General features: G+C 32.6%; 2 protein-coding genes across 5 annotated transcripts in view; one reads left to right on the top strand and one right to left on the bottom strand.

Annotated features, from left to right (window-relative positions):
* LOC112692065 (tetraspanin-17-like) overlaps positions 1–1675 on the bottom strand; it is an 87086-nt gene extending 85411 nt beyond the window's left edge. Inside the window, exon 1 of the mRNA XM_025566595.1 lies at positions 1084–1675. The gene's annotated coding sequence lies outside the window, so the exon portion shown is untranslated. The remainder of the gene's footprint in view (positions 1–1083) is intronic.
* Positions 1–19005, top strand: part of LOC112692064 (pseudouridine-5'-phosphate glycosidase) — a 212002-nt gene that overhangs the window by 97113 nt on the left and 95884 nt on the right. For all 4 annotated transcript variants that reach the window (XM_025566591.1, XM_025566594.1, XM_025566592.1 and 1 more), the window contains exons 9-12: positions 8650–8811; positions 8898–9032; positions 14626–14740; positions 14825–14947. In XM_025566591.1, the coding sequence (XP_025422376.1) occupies positions 8650–8811; positions 8898–9032; positions 14626–14740; positions 14825–14947 (535 nt within the window). The remainder of the gene's footprint in view (positions 1–8649; positions 8812–8897; positions 9033–14625; positions 14741–14824; positions 14948–19005) is intronic.

Raw genomic sequence — 19005 nt, 5'->3', positions numbered from 1 at the left:
ATATAGATATATAGATATAGATATTTGAAACCTTATTCGTTTATTTTTAAATCGATTAAGTATAATTTAAAGCAAAAAGAACTTTTTTTAATACTTACCGAAGCCGAATAAAAAAAATGAAACACACGAGGGATAATACTTTATTTATCGTAAATTAAATAAAGACCGAAACATCGGTATTGCTAGTTAGAAAAACAAAATTAAATAAGGAATATAACGTAACTCGTTGTATAGACTAGATGATTGAAATGTTCAGCTGAATATCATCATCCAGCGAGCGTTTAGACCAACACCCTACCGTGGATTCGGTAAAAACATGCAAATGCATGAACTTCCGAGGCTCAATTTTACTATGTATATAATGCGTAAATTATTCTCTCATAATGTCATGCTAATAAATATTACGACCAGACATGTTTAACATAATTATTATTACACGGGTAAATCTCGGAACAATGTCAGTGTTGTTGATATTATAATATATTATATTACTTTGTCATGTTTTCTGATACCGTTTTTGCGGTTTCTCATCTACGTGAAATCTTCGAACGTCAGACGTCATTAACCAGTAGTACGCGCATGCGCGTACTACGTACAATTATTACAACCAATCGAAAACGGGTTAAAATTTTTTTTATTTATGATCTCCGATAGTTAGGGAAGTGTGCCAACCTAGTACGAAAAATTAAAACGTTATTATTATTACTATTATAATTATTATCGAAGACGACGCGTAACAATATGTATACAATTTATTATTATTATTTCCGGGACGATCGAATGAATCGTTACGATTTCCGCCCATTATTCAATTGTTATTTATTCGGAATACGAGTATTCAGTAGAGTCCGCAACATCAGAGGAAATTACAATACCTACGCATACCAATACACGCGCGTACGAGCAGCAGTATTCGACCAACCCTAAGTTCATTATTAATGTACAACCCCGCGATCCCGTACAGCACTTGTCCATATTGTCGTGCTGTCGACGTACCGGTGGTGCCAGACGATATTCGATAAAACGGCACGAAAAATACTAATAATAATATAATTGATAAGTATGACGATTTCGGGCACTCACATTTCGGATATTGTCGTCTAGTCCGTTCGGACCGCGTCCATTCGTCTCGATGTGCAGTACGTACGTAGCTGCTGCGCTCCGCGAGTCGTCGTCGTCGCTGCTGCTGCTGCTGCTGCTGCTGATGTTGTCCGATCGACGCATTTACGAACACAACTCGCGATTATGTCACAACAATATTTCTTTGTTGTCCGGTGCGGGGTGACGACGGGTTATTCGTTTACGATCGTTTCGAGACCAGAAATTCCCGCGCAGTCCGATCGCGAACCGCGTCCGAGTTAACGGCGAATGGAGTCACGGAAACGGCGCGCACAACGCCGCGGACGGCCGGACGATAACGTGGACGACATCGTGATAACAACGATCGTTTCGGTGCGCGTAAACGTACACGTGCGTCGTCCGGTGTTGCCGTCGTGGGAGAACTGTTTTGCCGGTCGGCGAGAAGACCGAATTCGCGAAACCGAACGAACGCGCGAAACGGAAAACGGTACCCTTACATTTGCGCTCTGCCGCACTTCGTCCGGCGCGCGCACTTTCGGAACTTTCTGCGTCACGGCGCGAACTATGAATGAGAAACGCGACGCCGTGTACGGCCAATGCGGTACTGGTGGCGAAATCTGTAATCATTAGGCGATTCGGACACCCGGTAGCACGCCTTTTCCTTTTTCCCTCTCGCTCCCACTACCGACCGCCATACCAGAACCCAACCCCCTCTCACCACCGATAACTATATCACTCTCTGTCGCTCACTCGCGTACGCGGCCGCTGAAATTATACTACACGTATTTTTTCGTTCACGTCTTCCGCTATTATTTATTTACCATCGTTGTGTTACACTATTTTTCGCTATACCGTGTACATGGAACGGGGGGTTGTTTTTACCCATTGCTTACCAGCAAACGTCTCCCCGAACACGGCCGATTGATGTTACGGCGTAACATGTAAATGTTTCCAATCCTATAATATCGTCGTCCACTTGGTCGGTAGTTGTTACCCGTGACGCGGAACGTTTTCGCTTTTAATTTTTTTTTTCCATTCGAGAGCGTTGTTGAATGCACATCACATTTTTTTAATCGATCGTTTACCTGTCGGATAACTAACTATTCCAATCCGGTGAATCATTGATGATTTCTATTCCGTTTCGTGCAAATTACATTTGATTTTTTTTATTTACAACTACATTTTTTTACGGTTATAATTATAATACATTATATTTCACGCGAAGAAAAAGTACACTGAATTTAAAATATTTCCATGTATGTTTTTTTCATGTATACGTGTACATCGTATACATTTAACATTTTCCAATACTTATTTAATTTGACATATCGTGAATATTTCAAATTATATTAGCGGCAAGTAACCCTAATTTATTTGTATTTAACCAAATCGTCGAAAGCTATTTTTTTTCGAAACAAATCGAACTTTATCAGTTGTTTGTTATCGATTATTAAGTTACAGAATGAACGTATAATACATACATAAGCTACAGTAACGGACTAAACTATATCTATGCGTTGAATGAATATTTATTATTATATCATTTTTCACTTTGGAAAAATTGAAATTGTACACCGCAATGTAATCGAATTTCCGAAATTTAATAATATTTTGTATTTCGTTCTTGTTGTAAACCTATATCGTATTAGAATATCGTATAGCATAAAGTAAACAAATCAAATTACAAAAACCTCAAAAAGATTTTAAATTCGATACCTAAAACAAAAATACGTTTTGAAACAATAACAGTTTAACTGAGATTTTCGTAAGATATAAGATAGTTAGTTATTAATCCATAGTTTGGTAGAATAAAAATAAACCTAATTGGAAAAGTTCTTATGCCTACGAACGTATATATTAATTTTTAACTTTTATTCATGTGTTGATTTTTCCACAGCAGTGAACATAATTTTTCTTTCAAAATATTTCTTTAACTAATAAACCTCGATGTATCATTTACTACTTATATAGTCTTCACATTTAACAGCAATTTTATAATATTATTGTTAACTTGAACAAATCGATGAGGTTATAGCTAAAGAAGTTGACTCCATATTAGTCAGATACAGATAATGGGCAGATTCATTATTAAAATAATATTTATTTTTGATCTATTCATTTTATAATAAAATACACATTAATTTTGTTTGATTAAGTTTGAAGCTGAACAAAAGCCCGATTATCTAGATTGTTAACGAACTTGTATGTAATTATTAATTTTCACTGCCGATACGTTTATGTTACAATAAAAGCTGTTTGTTGTAGTCAACCTACTAACGTAGAAGTTTATCATAAAAAAAAAAAAAAAAACATCATATTTTCTAATACATTTTTCTATCTTTATACACAACTATATAAATTCGTATTCGTGCATGTGTATGTGTATTTTTTCATAAAAAACAGGTGGTGTTCATTTTATGCATGGGTTGTTTTTTGTTTGTTGAAACGTCTAAAGTAGAATGTATATAGGAATTTAATTTACCCAACCCTGAAAAAATACGGTTACAGAACAATATGCAAAGAAAATTTTATTCAGAATGCAGAAAAAAACAACACAAGTTTAACAGTTAAATTGAACTTTTTCAATTTCAGAAAAAAACCGAATTCTATCGTTTATGCAACAATACGACTCGTTTGACAGCCAAAACATTCGTGTTTCTGTCGGGGTCGCTGTCGTACCGCAATAGTATATATATATATATATATATATATATATATATATAATGATAAAGCATTTAACCGGTCAAACTGCAAATTGTGGCAGAATTAAGACGAATAATAAATAAATATTATCGCAGGGGATCAGTTTCAATGAGAAATGATTACAGAAAGTGCTATGTATATTCAAAGAAAGAGAGAGAAAGAGTGAGTGAGTGAGTAGCACGTTGACGTTAAGGGTGCAAAATCAACAGGTACATTATGGGACAGCTCGTCCGATCTGCGACTGTGTGCTGATTTCTATTTTTATCTTCTCTCATTACAATGAATATATTACAATGATTGGTGACGTTTGCGACGCACTAATTATTCAATGACGAACATTGATTGATTGATGCATTTGGTTTATTTTTTATTTTTACTTTTATTTAAACATATGTATGACCTTCTGTAAAAGTCCTTCAGACTTCAACGTGTGATGTTGTTATTACCTACCTACCAACTGTGTTACTACCAGTGCTGTGTGTGTGTCGTGTTACCTTAACTGCTGCGATGGCGGGTGCCATGATTAACAGTGACGGTTTTAGTAATATTATATTTCGTGCGTGTGTGTGTTTATGTGTCTGGTCGCGTGCGCTAGCCATAGTCGAACCTATAGTATACATTTGTTCGAATCGATAAGGTTCGCCTTGGCCTATAGTAGTAAGTCCAAGATTCTACATACATAAAAGTAAAAATAACAAATACACGCGTACACACATACATGTGCAAGCAAACACTCGTACACTTGTGCCCAATCACACTGATACACAAACACTCTTACATACTTGCACAATAGCTCACTTTTATATGAAATTGCTCACACGCACACACACACACACACGCACACACACACACACACACACACATACACACACACACACACATACACACACACACACACACACTCGCAAACATATTACAATAACGTGTACTTGAAAATATTTAAATGGGTTGGTTATGTGGTCGTCGAATCGATAAAAGTGGAAGCACGCTGTTCTCTGCGAGAGAAAGAGAGAGAGAGATAAAGAGATAAAGAGAGAGGGAACAGTGGGGAAGTATAGCAGGAGAATAGTATATGTAGAGGGGGTGTAGGAGAAAGAGAGAGAGTATGACGCGCGCCCGGTTTTATCCTGGTACTGCACTACGCATCAAAAGGTTACCATGGAGACCAGTTAATATGACCCCTCTGCGTCATCCGCTTCTACCTCTTTAGTTCTATTCTCTCTCTCTCGTCCTGTATCCCCTGTTCTTCCCCTTTTCCGGGCGCACTCTCTTTTGCTCCCCACTCCAGCAGACGCGTCTCTTGAACCACTGCCGCCGCCCGCACCGGCAATGTTCCTGGCAGCAGCCCACCTTGCCACTACGCCGCTGGCGTCGTGAGAACTATCCCGCCGACCGCGTGTCGTCATCTCCCCGCCCACCATTTTGGGTTTTGCCTCAGAAAATCTGTCCCGTGTCTTGACCCCTGCATTCCACCTCGTACAACCCTTTATACTTCTTTCACTTTTACCTTGCAATTATTATTACATCTAATTTTGAAAGTGATGGACGGCAAAGTTAATGCGTAAAAGAAAGGAATAGACGGAAAGAGAAAGATGAATAGATAGGGAGTGACGGAGAGAAGTGAGTTTGTGGAAGAGGGAAAGATAAAGAACGAAGTGAAAAGAGGAGTAGAAGGACTATAATACTCGTATAACGACGACGACGAGTGAAAGACATAAAAAAAAAGCTCACGCATTTATATCGAATAAGTCTTTGCCCCTATCTTGTCTACTCGCCTCCGACCTCGATAATTCATTCGACACTTAAGAAAACACGTCATTTTTTATGAGCTCATGAATTTTAAACGCGACTTATCTCTAACGGACACCGCACGTACTACTATTATACTACTATATGTATTTCGTATCCTTCCTCACTCTTTTCCCGAACGCCAAGTGAAGATTTTAATTCTCCTATTTCTTTTAATCAATGTTGACATACTAAAATATGCGCGCGCGCGCGGGTTATTGATATATGTATACAGAATGTTCTGGAAAACTTTAAGGATCTTATATGTTTTCAATATGTGAAAAATATTCATAATTCGCATTTTTCCCATGTCAAAGATTGTTATCGCTGTTGTGCACATCATAAAGATGGGAATATATTATGGATTTCGACGGGAAAATCTCTATAGACAAAATCGCACCTAATCCGTCTTCGTTAAATTTAAAACAGTTTTCAAGTTCGTGTTTCAAGATTTCCTTCGGCAAACAAACCTCTAAATTGAATTATCACCGTAATCTGTGTATTCAAAACGAGTATTCAAATCGACGTTTTGATGGGATTTTTACTTCGTTCGAAATATTTACATTCGAGCTAAGCGATTTTTTTCCCTTCAGTATTTCAAATCATTGCGATATAATATTTTTCAAGTATGATAATTATGGTGTTCGATGAACATATGGACCGTAGGTTTCTCCGGTTTCATTGGCCTAGATTTTTGTACTTACTTGCATTTCGATGTACTTGCGGTACATTAAACGTAGATAATTAATTTCAAGTTAATTAATTGTCAACCGAGAGGGACGTACTATACAATACACTGCACGGATTATGTATTATGTTTACCGGTACATATTAGTGCTTAACGTCTAATGGTGATTTATCACCTCGATTATATCCACTGTACTCCTGTGTATATTTTGTCGGTCACCAATATCCGTTTTCTTCAGTATATATTTATGTATTTAGAGTTGGCCATTAATATCGATATTGTATAATTGTAGTTGAGGTTAGGTAGGAAATTTCGTAGAATATTTCACTTCGATTGCGAACGAAATGACTAACATTTTTTTTACACACACACGTTCCGTAGAAAAATATTTTTGAATAGAAATACTATTAAATTTCTTTTTTCTTTTTTTTTTATATCGTAAGGTCGATTTTTCTGTAAGTATGGAAAATAAAAATAAAACTATAATATTATAATACTGATATTATATTATACAGTTACGGAATGTAAGGGGACAGTTTAGTAATTATATTATAATTCCGGCGTCTTTTAAAAAATTCTCTGTAACTCCAAAGTTATTATTATACAAATCAACTATCCTAAATAAATAAAAACATGTTGTAGGTACAATATATTATCATTTTTGCCGAATCAAGTACATCACAAACGTTCTTCCAAACAAATAAAGGATTTTTATTCAAACGTTTAATAAGGACGCTAACGTAATTGGTACGCGATATGCAATGGTTCACTGTATGCCAGCGAGTTTTTTGAAGGAACAGAGGTGATATCACAATCGCCTCCTCCCCTCAGGCTTTTATTTCATTATAGATTTATTTAATATTTTTGATAAATATATACAGTCGTAGAATCGATATATATAGTAAATATTTTTATATATTCACTATTAAATACTATGTTCATATTTTTTTGTGTGGGTAGCATGTTTCTTGATAGTAAATAATAGTATAATATACAATATAATATAATACGTAGTGATAATATTTTTATTCGCCCCCTCTTTCCCGACCATTAAACAAGCTACAAATCTGCACCTGCTACAGGTTGTTTACATGTCCGAGCTAATAATTGTTCCGACCACTTGAATTTTTGTCGTCCGCACTCAGACACGTTCCGCGGTGTTAATCTGGGGTGCACGTCTTATAAATCTACATCACAAACTTCGTCTGGACAGCGTTTTGCAAAGGTTATGCGAACTGAACCGATCAACGCGATCAAATGGATCAACGCAAGTGGACGACTGATTGATCGATACGTGAACGTATAAAATACGAGTATGTAACATTCTAATGTCACACGTTGAGTACAAAATACGAACTGGATGTTGTGTGCAAACACGTTTCCGGTACGATAGTTTGTATATCACTGTTCGTACGCTCGTCGGAAATCAGCAGTAGGTTTTTCGCAATATGCATTCCGAAACTGACCAATATAAAGGGAAAATGTGTAAAAAATTGTTTTTATAATTAAATTTGTTACTGATTTATGAAATTAAAAAAAAATAAAAAAATTTTCACTTTTGTTTTCGTATAGTATTCAATAGTAAGAGTTTTATTACATTTGTTTTATGTGGTATTACAAGTACATATTATATTTTTTATTATTATTATTATATAGAAAGTTTAATTTCTGCCAGGCTTTGATCTTCTTATTATTTTCCCTTTTTGAAATATTATAACAAATGTTTTTTTTCCTTTTGTCTAACGCCAATTCGTATGGTATTTTATGTTATGTTTAATTTTTTTCAAAATGTTGATAGTTTTTTAAGTTCGATGCGATCCACTAGTATAATTACCGCGGCAAGTGCATGAAATCATAGGTGATAAATGTGTATAATACTAATTTTAATATTTAAATGAATAAATGAAACGTGAAGACATCTGGAAATTTAAATATGCATGCGATTACATTCAAATGTTATGTTAAGTTTGTTATTATTATTATTATTTTTTTTAAATGAAAATTGTTTTTTTATTACCAAATTTTTCATATCTAATGTTTTTAAATATATTGTATATATATATATATATATATACACACATTTGTTACAATTATGTTAATATATCACAGAAAACAAGAGAATGAACCATGTAACTGTTTTACTACGTTATTTCTCAGCATAGGGAAAGTTTAAATTACAAACGATCAAACTTAGTCAAATTTATGACTTTGCAAAAAGTCATAATCTTGTGTACGAGTGGGAAGGGGCGGGTGGTTAATAACAATAGTAAAATGACCACTGTCGGGATTCGCGTTATTAAAAAAAATATTACAATATTATTATACAAACGCGGCATGACGTCACAACGACGATGAAATAGTGCGTAATAATAGTATTCTGTTTTCCACAGCTGGATGGTCGAATGTTGGCAGGACAGATGAAACAAGTTAGCGGCGGAGTGGGCAGGAACATAGCTGACGCTTTGGGCCGTTTCGGACACGATGTCTATTTCTTGTCAGCTGTCGGCGGAGACTCTAACGGCGAACTGATACTTAAATCTCTTAACCACATAGTTAGGAACGACGCACGGCATTTTTGTTGCAGTGACATCTACCCGAAGACATAACGCTGTAGTAATTATTATTCATAATTCCGCAGAGCACGGAAAACGTCGTGGTGATCGACGACCACTTGCAGCCAACGTCCTGGTGCGTGGTGCTTCAAAACCGAACGGGTGACTGTATGGCGTGCATCGGGGATATGGGATGCCACGAGCAGATATCCGTCGACATGGTAATTCATTGCGGGCCCCGAGACGGATCGTTTCGGTGGAAACCACGGTTGGCGACCGAATGGCTTGACGCAGGACTTGATCGTGAACATTGATATTCCGTTTCAGGCGGGTTGATCCCTTGTGATCCTGTTCAGGATGCGCGTTTCGGACGGGTTCCGCCGCTATAATTCGTTTCCGGTCGGGCAAAAGTGCGATTCGAATCAGAAGCACGTGCGACGCGATAGCACGAGTAACAGTGTATTGTGTAGGTCAGCGTTTCTTAAACTTTTTATCCGCGGTCCCCTTTTTTACGTCCGCTTTTATCATGGAATCAGGAGCGTATTTAGACTTACTTCTAGAGGGGGGGGGGGCGACTCAAATTTTTTCTTTAATTCAGGCTCAAAATTTACAAGTAAAATTTTTGGTAATATTTATATCAGATGAATCCTTTATATTTGTGTTTTTTTTTTTTTAATCAAATGCCGGATTCACTTAGAATGGTCTTTTGTGTAGTTCTTTTTTAACACATATCTGTGTTTTGAAAGTTTCGCTTGTGTTTGATCTAATTTTTCACTAATTATGGACTGGGTCTTAAATCAAAATAATATATATTATTTATCGTTATTGGACATATAAACGTTATAAGTAGGGCCCGTAAATTAGTATCCAAAAATTATTGTTAAATAAGCACATATTTATGCACTCAAAAATTCAAAAATATGCAAAAAATATGCAAAAAAAAATTCTTTATTGTGCGTTAAAAAAAAATGAACATCTTGAAACAATTAAAAAATATATTATGTGAAAAAAATAGATTAAATAAATTAGATAAATGCAAAATTAATAAAATAATAACAAAAAATGTAATATTAATTTTGGAACGAGTACCAACAGGAGGTTACGAAATAACTTTTTATATTTTCAAATTCGAAATTTCTACGATTGTCACGTAACACAGATTTGTATTTTGAAAAACTTCTTTCTATGTCGCAAGACACGATAGGTGCATACTTAAAACAAGAAATGTCTTCAGGTGTCAACTCTTCAATGCCTTCATTGTCATTGCTTATTTCTCCGCTTAATATTCCACAAAATTTTTATAATTTGAGAATACCCTGGATTCTTCAATAATACTTGCATTAGTTTAAGTTTAGCAAATTCTATGCCTATTCCTCCTTCACTTAACCTAATTTCAACATTTTTAACCAATAAGATAGTTTCTCGTAGGTTAGCGCCCGATTTTTCTATTTGTAAGATAGTTTCTGTGATGCATTGAAAATTGGCTAATATAACTGCAAGTTCATTTTTTATTGAATTGTCTTTAAATACATCATGAACTTTTTGAATAGACATTGCATCGTTTTCATTAAATGTATTGATAACTTCTTTTATCTTATCAAAGTTCTTACCATAGTAAAAAGCTGCATTAAGCCACGTACCCCAACGTGTAATAACGGGCTGTGGTGGTAAACTTAAATTTGGGCACATTTCTTTAAAAGTATTTACCCGAGCAGAGGCTTTTAAAAATATTTTTTTTGTGTTAGAAATTAACACGTCAACTTTTGGGAACTTATCTCTAATAGCTTCCGATACCCTATGAAGGCCATGGGCCATACATGTAATGTGAGTTAGTTTAGGATAAAACACTTTTAACGTTTTTCCAGATTTTATCATGTATGGTGCAGCGTCTGTGACATAAAGTAATACTTTATTATGTAATACTTTTTCAAGCCACAGTATACTCATAGAGTCATTGAACAATTTTGAAATCGTTTGAAAGTTAGCCTTTTCTAAGTTTTCAATTGTTAAAACTATTGGTTTTGTAGAACTTTCTGACGATAGGGAGCCAATAATTACACATTCGATGTAACGTCCTTCGACATCGGTGGTTTCGTCAATTGATACCCAGATGAAACTATCCCCTATTTCTTTTCGGATTTTACGTAATACGTCTTCATAACATAACGGAGCATAGTTTTTTCATAGTGTCGATTCATCAGGTAATTTTAATTTAATATATTTTTCGAAAAAACATTTAAATTCTGGGTTTTGTAGTTTCCAAAGTGGAATATCATTTGCCACCATTAAGGTACAAATATCTTTACTGAACTCATTCAGATTTTGATTATTTGTTCTAGTCTGATCAAGTGAATTTTTTATAAACTGTTGACTAACCTGGTCTTTGTTTGATTTCAAATTAATGTTCTCAATGTGTTTTGATGTTCCTAAATGTTGAGTAATCTGTGATTTTCTATCACACGATACGTTGGTTTCACAAAATGTACAAAATAATATAGCTCCATCTGTACGAAAGACACCTGGGTAATCTCTCATGTAACAATCAACTTTCTTTACTTTTGGCATTTTGCAAAAAAATAAAAATATTATTTTATACGAACACAAAAACTCTGTAGTTACACCAACAAATTACCGTCACTAACTAATTGAAATACATAAGCCGTGCATTTCGCGTGTGCGTATACCTAATAGATGCAAATAAGTTACCTGAGATAAATACACGAACACGCGGACTGTCGATAAAAATCGGCGACAGAAATTTCCCAATTACTTAAAATAACTTTTATGTCGACATCAAACTCGCCTTGCTTTGCAAAAAATAAAAAAAATCATGGACTATTAATAAAAAATGCAACTTCTATGCATTTATATAGAAATATGTAATTAATATGCATTTTCATTCAAATATGCAAAAATATGCAAAAATAAATATTGATAGCAGAATCTACGTGTTACGAAACGTTAGTATATTTAATCAGAATTTTTATAAGTCAATTGTAGAAGAATATGCATTTGCCTAAAAATCCGGGTCCTAGTTATAAGCAATTGAGCGTTTAACGCTATAAATAATTTAAACGTTATTCAATTTAAGCATTTAAACTTTATATAAATTGAAGCGTTTAAACGTTTTACAAATTTAAACGTTTAAAAAATTTTCCGTTTACCGTTATTGAAAATTAAAACGTTATGAAAAATTTAGCGTTTTGTGTTATTTAAATTAGTGTAAAATTTTAAACGTTTTCAAATGTAGTAATACTATAAAATAAAACATAATTTTTGTTTCTTATTAAAATACCCATTACTTATATAAAAATTATCTTAGTCTAAAAATTCTGGGGGGGGGCGATTGCCCCTATCACCCCCCCCCCCCCCCAAATACGCCACTGCATGGAATCTCGTGATTTTTTTTTTTTGGCTTTTTAGTTTTTTTTATTTAGCTATTACTTATTACAGTTCGACGATAAAAACTTACTTACTTTGTTTCAATAGTTATAATACATAATTTTTCGTATCTAAAGATTGTTTGCAATAAAATTATAATAATAATGAGTATACTATATTTAATTAAAAAAAAATATTTTAAATAATACACAAACAAGATTTCTAAATTTTTTATTTTAAAGATATGAGCGAAATTACTTTTTATTATTGCAAATTCTTTATATTTGGCTTTATTGATGAACGTTTAATCATCATAATAGGTTCGGCATAAAGTCCATTGGGGTATTTTATTTTTGTTGACACATAGGCGGAGAATACCCTTTCACACATATTAATGGTTGCAAGTAGTAAAAATGCAAACACGACCTTTTATGACAATCGTGGGCATTCATAACCAATTAATGTTAAAATATTATTACTGTACAGTGTATAAGCATCATAAAATACATCGTAGAAGTATTGATTATATCATATACATTATTATTTAGTATACAAACATTTTTTAATCCACTACACGTTACAAATCTTAAGTTATATTTTGAAAGTCATTTTCTTGACAATTTTTGAAGAAAAAATATTTAAGTTTTGCTAAACTCAGAAGTTCCATGGAATACGGTTTAAGAAACAATGGAATAGGTTTCACCGACAATACTACTCGAATATAATTATTCGCGTGCTCCGCGGGTATAGTTTATTGTGTGTGACTGCATTGTGTGTAATTGTGTGCTGATAAAATCAACCGTTGAATTAATATCCATTAGTTTGCTTTTAAGACTTTACTCGTTCATGGTATTATCATATTCAATGTTCAACGGCTATGGCCGCGCGCGCAATTACTCACTCGCATTTTTAAACGTTTGATTAATTACATAAAGATAAAAAATGATCCGTCAACGGATTCGAATGCAAAACGCAAACATCAACTATAATATATTATCGGTCTTGATATCATATAATTAATAATCAATTAAGTGAAATAAAAAATCGACAAATGTTTAGTAGGAATATTATCGAATAAAATACGTGTGTTGATTCAAATCATCTATGCTAATAAATTATTATAAACGCTTATTATATTATACTATAAAATGGCTACGGGTGCGAAAAGTGTTCATAGGTAGCTTTAAAAGTAAAAAATAAATAAAACAATAAAACAACAGAACACCACGTTCAAATAAATCTAAATAACGTATACTGTTCAGTGCGATTTGATAAAAATAAAAGTTTTTATTTATTATTGCTTAAATTGTGTTTACTTTAAACGACCACTTTAGTGGACTATTAATTTAAAAACTTTACTATAAAAAAGTAAGAAAATCATTTATAACAATAATAATACAAGTGTATAATATTATTATGAACTTGGAACGAGAGCGAAATATTATTACTACTAAACAATAATAATACGTAGTAATCTTGCAGCAAGCGCACCGCGAGAAATACGACTCTTCCTGGAGTTAAGTTTGGTAATATAGTGTATCGTGTAAATTTAAGAGTCCAGAGATCGAACCAAAAAATAATAGTTGTATTACATATTTCAATTTTTTTTTTTTTTTTGTTTTTATTTATTTATTAATTTTTAATTTTCGATTTTCTCGTCAAACTGCAGTATTGGTCATGTAGCAAAAATTTCTCTCGTTGTTTTCGCCAAAAATAATTCCGTTTCATCTGCGCTACTACTACAAATCTACAACTGCACCATCGTTCCACTGCTATTACTCCCCTCGTGTACGCAACTGCTATTAGTCATTACTAATAGTCACCAACACCGCAACTGCTCCACGACGACTACCGTAAAATAATGTAGGATACCTCTTCTACCACGGCGGGGTAATAGTATTAGCGTGTCAGACGATTTTAATTTATCGCGTTTTGTTTTCGAATTAATTACTTACAATTTTTTTTTTTTTTTTGCTAAATGTTTGATAATATACGAAATATTATTAATTATGGTTCCGTTTTCGAAAATAGTGCACGTCCAACGCGACCTACGTTTTACAACAGCCGAGTAAAAGCGCTAATCCTTCGTTTTTCAATTATTCAATTATAACCTAACCACTATTCCAGGTACGGATCATTTAAATTACAGTTGAATTATGTGCGTGAATATATTTTGTTCTAAAGCCGACGTCGCAGTTTTCAGCGCGAACCTCTAGTAATCGATTTACGTTAATATATAGTAGTGATTTTATAGTTATGGTTTCAGACGTGTTCGTTCACGGTCAATTCACTGTCGACATTGCAGTACTCGGTCGGTTAATACGTTTACAAATTAATAACAATAATTTATCGTATATTTTGTTTTGATCGATTTCACGAAATGTATCGTCGTCGGTCGTGTACAATGGTGATGTGGCCGTTCCCGTACGAAAGATAAAAATAAATATCGATGCGTTGTACCGAAGCCCGCTGGTAGTTATCGATGGAAACGTTTGCGCGGAAACAATGAAGTTTGTGATTGGATTTTGTAACGAGGAGAACATACCAGGTAAGGCCGTTTCCTGAGCCAAGTAAAGTATCTGCTTCGAGGTAGTTTTATAGCTTCTCTAGTGATTTGTGATCTCTTACACAGTGTACTTCGAGACCACCGACATTTCCGTGGCCGCAAAACCGTTTCGCACGGATATGTGGAAAGGATTATCCTTCATATCGCCGAACTTTGAGGAATTGCAACAAATTTCGAACGCAATACCAGGTAATCGTTATATGTTTATGTTTCATCTGATTTCCATAATTGGCCTTTCACTTACTCAAGCATTTTGTATTAGAGTGGTACTCGTTTATTTATAAAAGTTCATGAAACATTTTTTTTTTTTTTTTGTGAACACCAAGACGTTCTTTATTTATTACTTATGCTAAGATTAATATTGCATTGTATATTCAAAATTCTACGTTTGGAAAATATATTTTTCTGTAGTTTAAAAAAATCTCATAAACTATCAAACGACTATTGTTGTGATGATCAAATTGAGTTGTTAAAATATTTGGCTTCTATGTAAAATCGTATGTTTAAAAACTATTATTGTAATACTTGATTATGCATCAATAAGGAATTATAGAAATTGATCTGAATTGTTTTATAGATTGTAAAAAAAAAAAAAATCGAAATCATTTTGTTTGTAATTTAATAGGTCGATATATTTCATTATTCACTTACAAAATCATATCAAACAATAAACATATACCGTAGTATAACATAAAAACACTATAGTCATATAAACGAGAGATGATAAAAATTGTTTTTTTTCAAATGAATATCAGCTGTTTAAAAAATATTTAAATATATAAATATTTTCTATTTTTATTATTAGATAGACAGAATAACGAATGAAGCATTTATATATGGAATATATAAAAATAGAATATTCTGGTAAACTATAAAAATTACGAGGGACCAAATGGTAAGGCATTTGCTGCGACACAATAGTCTATCGTAAAACGATGTTGAAGGTCATATTGGAAAGACCAAGGACGGAGTACATAAGATAAATTTAGATAGACATGGGACACAATAGGTATATGGATCTAAAGAAATTATATAATGGTAAATACTCATGGAAATCTGCAGCAAATCAATAAAATTATTGAAGTTGTAAAAAAAAAATACAGGTTAAAATCCAGGTTAATTTGAAACCCCTGTCGATTTATTTGTTTTTTCAATTTTCTAGCACGATCTCAATACTCTATTGTGCATCGATGTTTTTTTTCAAATTTATACATGTGCACTATTACAATTGAAATAAAACTTATACTCCAACATTTATTGTCAGAAGAGTAATTCGAATTCAGTAGATTATAATTTACTCAAGATCAACCATTCTGAGAACTAAATGAAAATTTTTGTTACCTTATCTGAGTGTGTTTAAGGTACAACAATTTAAGACCTTAATTGTCGGCAGCAATATTTAGTGCCGTTTAATGATTTGCATTGGTTTATATATATATATATATATATATAGACTCCAATATCTTGTTTTACGGTGTTATTTGGTTAAAAATCGATGCTTTCAAATTTCTAAAGAAAACTTCGGTTGTACATAGTGTATCTTTTTTTTCATACCAAGTTCTTGAACATATCTCAAAATATACAGTTACATATGATAAAATAACTTATAACCTCAGTTTCGTAAAATTCATGTTTAACAGCATTAATGACTGCCTTTCGGAGTAAACCGTGATGAGCTTAGGATTTAACTTCTTTATAAAAATTTGACTTAGAAAAACATTCCACAGTAAGTTTATACTATATATTTTTTTTTCGTGGAATATTGTTTAAATTCTTAGTGTTATATAAACGTTTGGAGAAGTATTGATGGAACAAATAAAAAATACCCATCTCACAAAGCCAATGAAAACAGTTTGACTTAAAGTTTTTAAATGTTTTTTGTCATGAATGTTTAAACGTATTTAACGTTAAGATTACTGCTAACACAACATTTAAAAATGATTCATCATCATACTATATATGCGATCACATAGATGAAATTTAAAATTATATTATTAAAAATTGTCTAAGATTGTTTATTATTATTTATAAACAATGATTATTAGCCATTTTGATTTTACTTTAGTTGAGTAATGCAAGGCATATTCTAAGGATTTTTACCTAATGTCCAAACACACTGAAAAGTTTGTTTTATGAAATTTAATTGGGTTATAACACTTACCCCTTCCCCAAATAAATTATATATGGATACTTTAGAATTTTGGCCATTGCGTGGTAAAATATTAAAAAAATACATATCTTTTCCGATATACGTATGCCATTATTTAAATTTAAATTACATAGTTTAATCAATTATCGAAGTAGCAAAGATTGTAAACTTATACAATTATTACTTATTAGGTAATAGGTTGGGTTTATTAATTACACAAATTTCAAATACTCAGTAGAAATTCAATCATTCTATAAGGAAAATTATATTTTTGTTAGGTACCCATATTTATAATATCCACTACCCTTTTGATTTTTCCTACTACCCAATTTGGGTTGCACTGTCCATTAGAATAAGACCTAGAGTGATGGAGGCATAGGTATTCTTAGCGTATTCTTTTTAATTTTTTTTTTTAATTTGGTCATTAACTATATACTTCACGTTATTTTTTTAATTTTTTTTAATTGTTAAGTGCATATTTCTATAAAATTTCTCTTTTCTCTTCATAAAATAAAAAAAATAATCATTATCTATTCTCTTCTTATACCACGTGCAACTATATGTAGTAGAGTATATGTTTATTCGAATATTAATATTCGATGCTACAATACCTTATTTGTTTTATCCGTTTTTCCATGACAAGCTTTTTATACTATTTATTATTAATAAGTAATCCATATCTACACAACTAAAGGTAATGTAATAATGTATGTCAATTTGTTGATTGACATACATTATTTTACATTGATTGTCAATTATTTGACCTAAATACGAAAATAGTTTTTATCTTGCAGGTACCTATTCGTAGTTAGCTTTATTTTACTCGTTATAGCCGATAACTCGTAATAACTATACTCGTCGTAGACGTATATTTTAATATACAATCATATCGCACATCCATATTAAAACAGTAAAAACTCAAAAAGTTAGTTTTTTTAGTTAAACGTATATTCGGATTCTACAAACGAAATTACATAAATCAACAAAACAGGTTTATCTTTATCTTTAATATTCCCCGTCAGATGGCAATGTAAGTACATTTTATTGAATGAATGATATACCAAGGTACCACCAACAAAACCGACATTCCAGAAAAAAGCGTTTTTTGAGTTGTTACTGTTTTGATATAGGTGTGCGATATGTACCGTGCCGGGACCTAACGTTTTGCTTGTTGTTAGCAGTATATTGTTCTAAGCGATGCTCGCTATAGTGATTTATAGTTTATACTGTATTAATAATAATTTAATTATGATATTCGAGTATTTTGCACAATTTTTATATTTGTATTTTACTCGTAATTGCCATGTCAAGTAGTAAATATCGCTAGCTTCGAATCCACTCTCGCAAACCTTTATGCACCATAAGCCATATAATATTATTATTAAACGTTTTGTGTTGCGCGAAAACTTAAACGAATAATATTTATTACGTATTATATTGTAGCATCGAATACTCCAATGATTCCCATCACTGATATGTAGGTACACGTACTATTTTATTTCACTTGGCCAATGATTGTTTTAGAACGGATGATGAAAATTAAATCGACCACTTTGTGTTTTTTGATTCTTCTATTAATGTTATCATATAAGTTCTTTTGTCGAATGGCGTTTTCTATTTACTCTTCTGCAATTCGCTATCGGTGTTAAAATTAGACAAATCACAAAAATAAATGTCGATAAAATCGTTAATTATTTTGTTGTTAATAGTAATAATGAAAATTCATAGAACCATTACTAAGTTAAAACAAAAGGTTAGTAAAATATTACATTTTGATCAGAATATAATCTTCTTTCCCATTGCCTTTATAACAAAATTGAACTTTTCTGCACCAGCTGCTACGACTTTTTTTAACCACTCCTTAAACCCCCCCCTATTCCACCAGATTGTATCGAACATACAATCTCTTCTTGTTTATATTAATATAATTTAAGACTCTAGTGTGACGTTATAATAATACTTAAAGATATATCAATCCTAGTCTTATTGAATCCATTCCTCTCCATCCCAACAATCCTGTTTTTATTTTATACTGTTATTGTACACCAAATAAATCCTTTTGTTTTTATAAATTAAATGTTTATAACACAATATTTTT

The sequence above is a fragment of the Sipha flava genome, unplaced genomic scaffold (assembly GCF_003268045.1).
Source record: "Sipha flava isolate LNK unplaced genomic scaffold, YSA_version1 69_pilon_pilon, whole genome shotgun sequence".
Classification (NCBI taxonomy): domain Eukaryota; kingdom Metazoa; phylum Arthropoda; class Insecta; order Hemiptera; family Aphididae; genus Sipha; species Sipha flava.
Note: the sequence above shows the minus strand (reverse complement) of the source record. Positions and strands in the feature narration are given on the sequence as shown.